The sequence below is a fragment of the Nannospalax galili genome, unplaced genomic scaffold, assembly GCF_000622305.1.
Source record: "Nannospalax galili isolate Female #2095 unplaced genomic scaffold, S.galili_v1.0 scaffold514, whole genome shotgun sequence".
NCBI lineage: Eukaryota > Metazoa > Chordata > Mammalia > Rodentia > Spalacidae > Nannospalax > Nannospalax galili.
In genome coordinates, this window is record NW_008336076.1 from 3,122,623 (window position 1) to 3,132,757 (window position 10,135).

General features: G+C 36.1%; 1 protein-coding gene across 2 annotated transcripts in view; it reads left to right on the forward strand.

Annotated features, from left to right (window-relative positions):
* Positions 1-154: 154 nt before the first annotated feature.
* The window catches only part of Fign (fidgetin, microtubule severing factor), a 141,819-nt gene continuing 131,838 nt past the window's right edge, over positions 155-10,135 (forward strand). The window contains exons 1-2 of one of the 2 annotated variants that reach the window (XM_008830905.3): positions 155-389; positions 1,162-1,331. In XM_008830905.3, coding sequence (XP_008829127.1) covers positions 1,307-1,331 — 25 coding nt within the window. In that variant the 5' untranslated portion in view covers positions 155-389; positions 1,162-1,306. The remainder of the gene's footprint in view (positions 390-1,161; positions 1,332-10,135) is intronic. The other variant, XM_017797579.2, reaches the window with a different exon arrangement.

Genomic DNA, 10,135 nt, shown 5'->3' on the forward strand with positions numbered 1-10,135 from the left:
CAGCTCCCGCTCCCGCCCGGGCTCCGGGGCCGCCGCTCCAGCGCCCGCCTCTCGCCGCCAACGCCGGGTCCCCGGGCGCGCGGCCGCCGCCGTCTCTTTCTCCCTCTCGCCTTTGAAAACTGATCTTTGGCTCTTAGTGTGAAAGTGATTTGAATTTGGCTCGGCGGCGCTCTGCGCCTGCGCTCAGCCTCTGGCATGCTGGCTCCTTCCAAGCAGCTGTTTTGGGTTTGAAATTCCAACATGGCAGAGGCTGCAGTCCGTCTTCCCTTCAAAAACTTGGAATGATTTCAAATCCTAGGCACCTTCACTTAACCCTGGCTTCCATTCATCAGCAAACACATCAGATCGATGCTACGCTAACCTATCGGCTGCTCGCTCCGCACGTTCAGGTAAGGGGAGCTTCGCAGTTTTCTGCCATCTGTTTAAATTTGTTTTTGTTTTTGTTTTATTTTTAAAGAATATAGATAGATCCGAGACCCGAAAGGAAAAGAGACCTCCGAGTTGTGCCGTAAACATTAATTTTAATTTGCATTCGTTTCTATTCTGTACGCCAACCTGCTGTCTAATTTCTCCCTACAAAGTAGCCTTGAAACATTAGAATGCATATTTTTGCTGCTTAATCATTGTAACAATAGTGTGGGATTAAGAGTTCTCGATTGCAAGAATCTCGCTTTTCGCTCTACTGGGCTTACTTACTACTATCTTTTTACTTCAAAAAATAAAGAACATAAGAAAGCCGAACCATAGGGTGGGGCTAGACTTTCTTCGGGAACTAACTTCTAAGTAAATAAGAAGTGTAAATAAGAATCTTGCACACACACAAAAAGTTGAGGTTAAATTACAATCTCGTGGCTGGGGGATCGAGAAAAATGTCAGAGGATCGGTTGCAGAAAAATGTAAGCACATCGTCTCGGAGGGGTACAGCGTGGTGGGCGTATTGTTGGCAAGGAACGGGAGAGAAAGATGTATAATTTAATGGTATATACAATCCACTGATCCTATTACCGTCCTCCCGGAGCTCTTGTTAGTTTCTGTGGGAGTGAGTGAAATTGACATGGACTTGCATTCCTGGTCATGTGCTTTTTTCCTTTCTTTCTTCTCCTGTGATCTGAGATCCCCTTTTTGTTGATGTTGCTTTCCCCCTTAATTATATGCATGTAGGTTAAATGAATACCTGACGAAAGGGCCCACGTTTCAAGGCAGTGACATTTGATAGCTGAGAGGAAAAGTGGCTTTAATGAAAAGCAACCTTTGGAATTCCTGCTTGTGAGAAATCCAATTCAGCTTTTTGTGCTGCCAGCAAGAAATGATCAGTAGCACCAGTGTTTATGGTATGTCAGTTTTGGAATTTACTTCCTTTGCATCTAAATAGGAAAGACAAATTAAATAGCATGATAAAACCATTGAAGACTGCTTGGGAATCAGCTGCTCATGATGTACGATTCTTTTTTAAAAGATGTATAAATGTTGATTTTAATCTGTCACTCTGCTTTCTTGCATTTCCTATCATTTGTTTATATATTTCAGTTTTGCTTAATATATTACTTGTGAACACTTTTTATTGGTTCTAGCGCTACTCCTAAAGTTGCATGTTACTAGTAATGCACTATATAAGGCTGAAGTCAAATGGTATGTAAATTAGTTAAACTCGGTGTGGATTTTTTTTTTTTAGGGGGCTCTGGGTGGAGAGGGTGGGAGTAGGGAAAAGATTGCTAACTAATGGAAGTATATGTATGTACACACACACACACACACACACACACACACAGGACTGGATGAAAATTTCTTTTTTTTCTCAACCTGTTAATGGAATTTGACTGCTTTCTTGCTGATTGCACTTTGTGGAGTAGTCAGCTCTTCTGGGTGGATTTTTTTGGGTGAGTGAGTGAAGGTGTATATTTTACATGAATATAAGATACATGTATTTCTATATGTTTGATTGTTCAAAGTCCTTAATGTCCTGTAAGAAACTGTGGCAGTTTTCCCCCTTTGCCATTCACTTGTCTGTCAGCGCTTTTTACTTTTAACCTATGACAGAATTAAATAATCAGGCACTGAAATTGACTTCATTTGAAATCACTCTTTCCTCTTTCTTTACAAAAAAAAAAGTCAGTTAAATGGAGTGAGGGGCTTTTCAATAGCTCTTGTGGCTGTGCTGTGTGTACACTTTGTGATATTCAATTAAGACTAGGCAGGGGACAAACACAACAAAAAGATGGGAAAGTATTTTGCATAAGCAAAGGGTATGTGCACTTTAAACTATTTTTTGTTGTTACATTTTCTTCATACCATGAATTTCTCTTGAAAAGAGTGAAAGCTGCAAAGAGAGACTGTGAAAGAAAGAAACGAGAGGGGGCAAAGCTGCCAGGCGTCTGTAGTGAGGCTCTGGCCACTGCTTTCTCATCACACAAATGAGAAGCTAGGACTTCAAGCCCGATGCGCGACAGGCACTTCTGCCTGGGCTTTACTCTCTGTAGAACTGAACACACACCATACTTGCACCATAGGAAAGATTTGATTGAATTTTGCATTTGGAACTTGTTGACTTTGAAGCGATCAATAAGAAGACTGTTTATTTTAGATGCACATAATTTGCCCTGAGAAATGTTTTAAGGAGGAGAGAGCACAGCTTTTTTCCCCCGGAGCTGTTGGAGCGAATGGGATTGCCAGATGGGCGATTTCCCTCTGTGATGTTAAAGCTGTAATATATATTCAGAGCAGATTGGGCTGCTGCCTGTGATGAGGAGGATATTACATTTATAAATTTTAAATCGGAGCTCGGACAATGTGCTGAGGAGAAATTGGATGGTTTGACTGTTCACCGTATTGATACTTAAACGTGATTTCTGGATAGTAGTAATACTAATCATCACAATAAAAAGTAAAAACATGCTGCATAGGCAAGCGTATCATTCTGGGCATGGAACAGCAGATTTAAGTGTATAAATTGTTCCTCCAAAGTCTCTGCTTGCTATTAAGTAATAGTCACATAATTTATTTCTCAGTGTGCTTAAATGACTGATGTGCAAATGATGTTCATAAGGAGGCTTGTTATCTATCACATACTAGAACTTGGTGGTGTATGTACATATATGTGTATGTATATCATGTGCATAGAAAGTAGACACTTGTATATGTGCATAAAGGGGCATTAGTGATTCCTGGTTTCTAGTTTTATCCATGTAATTCTTTTTAGATTCTGTTTATTTCAAATGTGTGGCCTAAAGGAACCAGAACTACAAACCTATAAGGCTACAAAGTGGCAAGTGCTCACACTCTGGCAGCTCTGCTGTTGCAAATTAAAAGTGTGTTGTGGTCAGGAAATGAAAGCTACAATGTCTCTTTTGAACAAGTCGTTTATCAAGAGAAACATCTATCAGGGACTGCCTTGTCACATTGATCCTCTAAAAGTTAGGTCTGAGGTGGAAGCTACTTTGATGTTTTTGATCCTAAATTTAATACAACAGGGGGAAAAAAGCAAATATATTTTGACCAGTATAGATTAAAATAAAAATGCTTCCTGGAACCAACAAGATGTATTTGTTAGTACTGTACTATGTGTGAAGTTTTCCAGCAATCACAGTAGCTAAAGGTTGAAGGAGAAAGCCCAGGCTTTATAAATTGATGGCTGTTAAACCATACATTAATACTACCTTCAGTTATGGTTGGCTTCTTGATTAATACGGGCATTTTGAAAATAGATTGATTAATAGGAAAACTATTTTGAAGAAGTATTTGGTGCAATATTAAGAGCGTCCGGCCTTTTCATTCATTTATGTGTTCAGATTCTCTTTTAATCTTTCTTTTCTATCTTTATTGTATTTGTAACACATTAGCTTCCATTTGGCAAAGCGCCCATTGTTGCTACTAAACTCTGCCCCCAAACATGCTTACACATACTACTTCTATTGTTTATTAATTTTGCATGTGATTGGTTATAAATAAAAACTATACAGATTCATGAGTCCTTTGGAATTTCAGTTGAAATTTCAGATTAAATGTGCCACATATTTCTGAATAGTAAATATAGTGCTTGCAGCATTCAAAGTTTAGAGGACACTCTTAAAACCATGACCAGACGTTCTTAAAAAAAAAAAAAAAAAAAATTGTAAAGCCAGCTGAAAGCACTTTGCTTTATTTTTTGGAGTCAAAGACATAAAAGTATTCCTTCCCTGAAATAGAGTTTTTGGATAATTGTCTAACACTGCTGGTGGCTACATGTTATTTCGTGTACTCTATTAAATAAGCAGGGAAGAGTGTGGTGGGAGTTTTGAGGAGTGTAATACTTGCTAATTAATCATGTCTGAAATGAAAGAATCATAGCAGGGCAATAAAATCTCCATGTTGTTTTCCTGGAAGAGGGTAAGACTTCTGTTTGGAAACTGCACATGTGAGTAGACTTGCTTTTCTTTTCTCCTAAAAAGATAGCTTATAGGGATCTTTTTGGAATTATTTCAAGAAAGATTTTTTAAAAATAAACATTTTTTTTTCTCCTCACTACTCAATCTGTGAAGTTCTTAAGACTGTCCAATCTCTTCTGCATGCAATCAGGATTGCTTTGATTTACTTGTATTTAAGATTCCTGCAACAGAGTTTCTAGAAGAAAAATCTTTTTGACTGTTGTTTTCACTTGTTAGGAACTTTGAGAACCATTTTGTAGGTAGGTACTTCTGACAGGCATACAAGACAGCGGACGTTTCATTAATTATTTTTGGAGGATGGTGACCAGAGTGGAGAATGGAAGTAGCCTTTCCAAGAGTCCACAGAGACAACCTGGGTTATTGCTTGCTGTTTCTAACATAGCTTTAAATATCAGCCTTCTGAACAGAGAAATGCATCCTTTCATTACTGATGAATTCTTTTGTTCCCTGAGCTCCAGATTGTCATGTTTTAGATTTTACTATCTTGCTTGGATGATGCAGACAGAGAGGCAGATCCAGAAAGTTTGCACTGGTTTTCACGATTTTCAGGTGAAGAGGGGCTCTGCTAAGTCCCCTGTTTCTGTCAGTTGCGTTTGGATGCTTTAATGACTGCCTAATTAAGTAATCAGCTTTAATGGTCCAAAATCAGCAGAATTATTAGGTGTATTTGAAACAATTGCAGGCTTTTATGTTTTGAAGTTTCTAGCTGTTCGCAGAGCCTTGGTTTAGTAGGAATGTCTGCTGCTTTACCTTTGATCAATAAATTCTTGAGTATGAATTTCGGATACCACTTTTATAAAGTACCACATTCATTGTTGTAGAGCTAATAAATTTAATTGCTAGGAATTTAAATTGATTTATGCATTTTAGATAGCGAGAAATTGTTGCAGACATTTGTGGAAATACTGACTGTGTTACTGATATAGAGGGCTTGATTAACCAGCATATCAGCTTTTGTTTGAGTTATTGATAAATTAGAATAAGCAAATGGGTCAGAAGAGGATGCAATTTCTCCTGTAAATTAAAAATGTAATATGATTGCTTCTTTCTTTAAAGATACATAAAGCTCATATTTTATTGTTATTTGAACTTAGACATTTCTTCAGACATCCCTCAAAAGACTGCAGTCCAAAAATTACTAACTTATGGAAACATAGGAGTATACATTCTTTTGTACAGGAATGACTTCTTTGAAAGATTAGAAATAAATGATCTGCTCAGCAAATATTTTGTGGTTGGATCTTATCATTTTCTTCCTTTTTTTTCAATCTTGTATTTTCATTTGTTACTTTTTCATGTAACTTCTTGTAGAAAATTCCAGCATAGCTCTTTAACAGTAAAACCGATTGTTAATTCTTTTCTTATTTTTTTGCTACTGCTATTTAAGTAACTTTGGGATGTTTACTAAAAGAAATGCAGTAAAAATAAGGATAGCAAAATAATGAAAATAAGGGCTTCCAGAACACGATGAAAATCAACAGTACTAGTATATTTAATGCAAATCCAGAGCAGGTGGGGATGTCTAGTTTCCTTAGGGCAACACCACAGGTGCCTGTTCAGCCCAGCCTCAGGACAGCACATCCCTGGGATACCTGTTGACTTTGTTTGCTGAGATTGAGGAGGCAGAAAAGATAGGTGATCAGAAGCCATCACAACACAAGATATCATCTGGTACTTTCTGTTATTTATATTTACATATTTTATGCAACAAATCTGCTTGTTGTCTTGTCATTTGAATATTGACACTTTGCTTCATGTTGCATATGGCCAGCTGCTGAAGAGTATTCCAGGGCAGTGATTCCAAGGCACATCTCAACTCAGATGTATTTATGTTAAATGCATGTATAAATGGATATGTTTGCTCACATTTTAGCTACTGTGACTTTCACAAAGCATTTGTGCTGTCACTGCCTCCAATCGTATTTTAAAATAACACAGCTTAAAAGTAGAATGCATGATTTAGTATATGAAGGCCCAAGGTTAAAGTTTTTTTAACCCTATAACTCAGCTTAAGTTTTTATTTATTTATGTTTGGTTTAGAAAATCTTTTTTAGAAAGTTTTTTTCCTTTTTTTATTTTTTATTTTTTTGAGAATATTGGAAAATTTGGATCATGTTAAGATTTTGTTCTCATTTTTATAACATGAGTAAGTTTTATTGCAATAGTTATTAACAATATGTAATTTACTATTGTATAATTTATAAATAGAATTTTTGCTTTAAAATGCAAAATTTAAAATGCAAGAAGATTTCCCCTCAGAATCTTAATGTTGAAAATGTTTTACTCAGTTTCTTTTCCACAATTTTGTTTTCTGCTGATAATTTATATATTTGTTCCATTCAACTTGTGGATGTATTGCTGACAAGGGAATAGAAATTGCATTTTTAATTTTTCCACCAAATAGCCTTTTTGTTTTTCCTGATTCAACTAATACTTACCTTTTATGAACTTGCTTTTTAAACCATTGTGCATGTATGAATGTAATCTCATCTGAGAAGGAGTGCTCTGTATTTTCATACATTGGTTCCTGAGAAAACATTGTGCATAGAAACAGAAACATTTGGAATTAAATTCGAAAGACAGTGCAATGTGACTTCATGGCTTTCTGTATATCACAGGAGAGATTTTGTTATTCTTGTGATTTACTATTCTTTCCATTGACAAATGCTGAGAGCTTCAGCTAGAAGCATCTACCTCATTCCTGGGGCCCAGCACAAAATTAAAATGTGAGGTAGCGGGTTCAAAAATTATTCAGAATTTCAGGAAAATCCTAACAGGTCATTCTAATAAGAGCAAGGCCCTTCTGTTGGGGTAGTTATGCTTGCTCAGAAATCAGGACAAGGTCCCCGCACTTGATTTCACTACGTACAAAGTGTGCCAAGAGACAGCTTTGGGGAAATCACTTTGTTTTCTATGTGGAAGCTTGCCTTTCACTTATTCCATGAGGCTGCCTAAAAAGATAAACGGAACTTGTTAAAGAGAATGAATAAGATGATAGACCGTTGGGTACTTCCTGTTCTTCTTATCCTTGACCTGAAATCTTTGCTTTAATAGGCTGTTTGTCCTGTACATGTTATAGCTCATGAGTGTTTATATAGCTATTCTTAAAAGGAACCTGGTGTTTTTAATTGTTTGTACTCAGGTACACAGCAAGGTATTCCCCCAAGCACAGAGTAATTAAAGGGGAATCATTCCAGTGGTATTGTAACAAAAGCATGGATAGTTTTTTTTGTTGCATTATACCACCTCTTCCCCTGGTCAAGAAACCCATAGTTATCTAAATATATAGAAACTACTGACCATTAGAAATAATAAAGGCACAGCTCACTGAGTGACAGAGAAAAGGGGCAACCACAAAAATAATATCCTTGTTATGACTGTGTGAGAATTGGTATTTTGACATGAGAAAGTTTCATTGTAACTATATAAACATGTGGTGACAGCCATGTCAAAGATGAAAAGTACCTCCTTCATGAATGGGCATTAACATTGCAGTGTATAACATTCAAATTTCGTATTTAGTTTTCCAACTTGTGTTGAAATGCACCCCCCTCCCCCGACCTGTGGTCACCCTGTGCAGCTCCTTTTTGACTTTGGTTTGTCCATTCTCTGAAGATGGGTCAGCAAAACATTTAAATTATTGTTTCTCGATGCACTTCTCAATAAAATGATGTTTCATATGGAAATGTCTAAAACTACATCTTAAAGTCAAGCAGCTTTTCATATCAAAACTGAGATATGGAATGTCCAGCAAGTGTGGATCTGAGTGCACTTGAAGCTGTGCCATTTATTTTCAAAAGGTAGTTCTTACATCAGATCACCCTCCAGGAAGGGGAGTATCAAAGACCTGGAGAAAAGCAACAATTCTTTTATGTAAGCCAAGACTGGGGGTGAGAAGGGGGCTTTAAAGATATTTTAGAGGAAGGAGAAAAAAACCCCTGAACTTATTTTGAATGTCTTGTTAGACTTTGTCATAATAGCACACATGAGACTTGGGAAGAAAAATCTTCATCCTGTGTAATAATGACAGTTTGCCCTGTACCTTGATAAGTACTTTAATGAAAGGAATCTGGAAAATAACGATTTTAGCAGTGCCCCATTTAATCAGAATTCAATCCACAGTTTAGGAATCTTCTTCATGAAAGACATTGCAAACATTAACTGTTAAAGAAGATAGTCAAATTCATATTTCTTAATGTTCTGTTTCTGTCTACAATTTCATAGAATAATTTCAAGTGTGTCCCCTTTTTTCTATCTTACTTCTATCCTTTATTATGGTATGTTAATATTAAATGTTTGGCTTTGAAAATAATTAAGCTTATAACTAGGTAGATCTGTGCCAATATGGTATATTACTATGGCAATAATAGCTATTTTATTTCCACCGTAATCACTTCTCTTTTCCTGTTTCAAATTGAAGTTGAAAATAAACACTTTCTCTCAGATGATACGCTCATTGATGCTAAATTATAAATCTTAATTAGGTATGATTCACTGATTTTAATCTTACAAGATAATCATTCTGAGTAGGATTTAAAAAAGGGTTGCCTTAATATTGAAGGCACTTTCATTATAATCCCCATTTTAGGATCAAACAAATACTGTTAAATAAACAGGCTACTATTATCCTTTTATGCTTCCTGGTTAATACTTTGGAATAGAAGTGAGTAGTGGGAGCAGAGAGGGTATTGATGGAGCAGTCTGACTCTTGGCAAACTTTGAATGCTTTTTTGATAAATTTCACTGCTAGGAATTGCATGGATCTAAGGAAATCTTTTAAATAAAAATTGCAGGTCTGATTATCTAAATGGAACATGCTCTTGTGCATGTGCTCGAATACATTTCTTTGTGAAGGTATTGATGTCAGGGACGCTTTTGATATTTCTTTATGAGTAATTAGGTTAACGGGGTTAGTTAGAAAATGTATCCTTTCCTGGAAAATGAAAAATTACATTCAAGCAGAGCTAAAAGAGTAGAACATATTCATGACTTTAAGTACTTAAAAAGATGTTTTATGACTCATTTTTAAAGTATAATACCCAATATGTAACTTGTTAAGAATAATAGCCACTTTTACTTTTTACAGCACATCTATATTAAAAGTGACTTTCTGTTCTGGAATCACAAATCTGGAGTCAATTTTAGGCCTTTCTTACAAAAGATGTGGGTCTTCTGTCCTGGCCCCCACAAGCATATTCTTTGCTATCAATCTGAATCTGAGTTTGTCTTTTAAAGAGAGACTTCATTTGCATTACTCGGAAGATCAGGAAACATTGGGGAGTGGGGGTTACTAGTATGACCCAGGTATAGGCATTAAGACCTCAAGTGGCCCCAAAAATCTATTTCCAGTTTAGGAATTTTATATGTTTATGTCAGCAAAATTTTTCTTCCTCTAGGAAGATTTTAAATGATCTGTGAATAGTATACATTTCCTTCATTAAAAATATGTTTTGAAATTATCAATCAGCCAATTATTAATAGGAGCTTACTATACTAAGATAACAGACTCTTACTCAGAAAGAGATGCTTAGTTTGAGCTAAGGTGAGTGTGAAGTTCCTGTCAATAACATTTAAACACTGAAGATTTGAAAAATCTAATATTAAAAGTTCTTTGTTTTGTTTTAGTCTTTACTATATTACCTAATGGTTATATGCACCACATCAGTACTTCTTTTGTTTTATTTCCTCTTATTTCTTATCTTCCTTTTATTCTG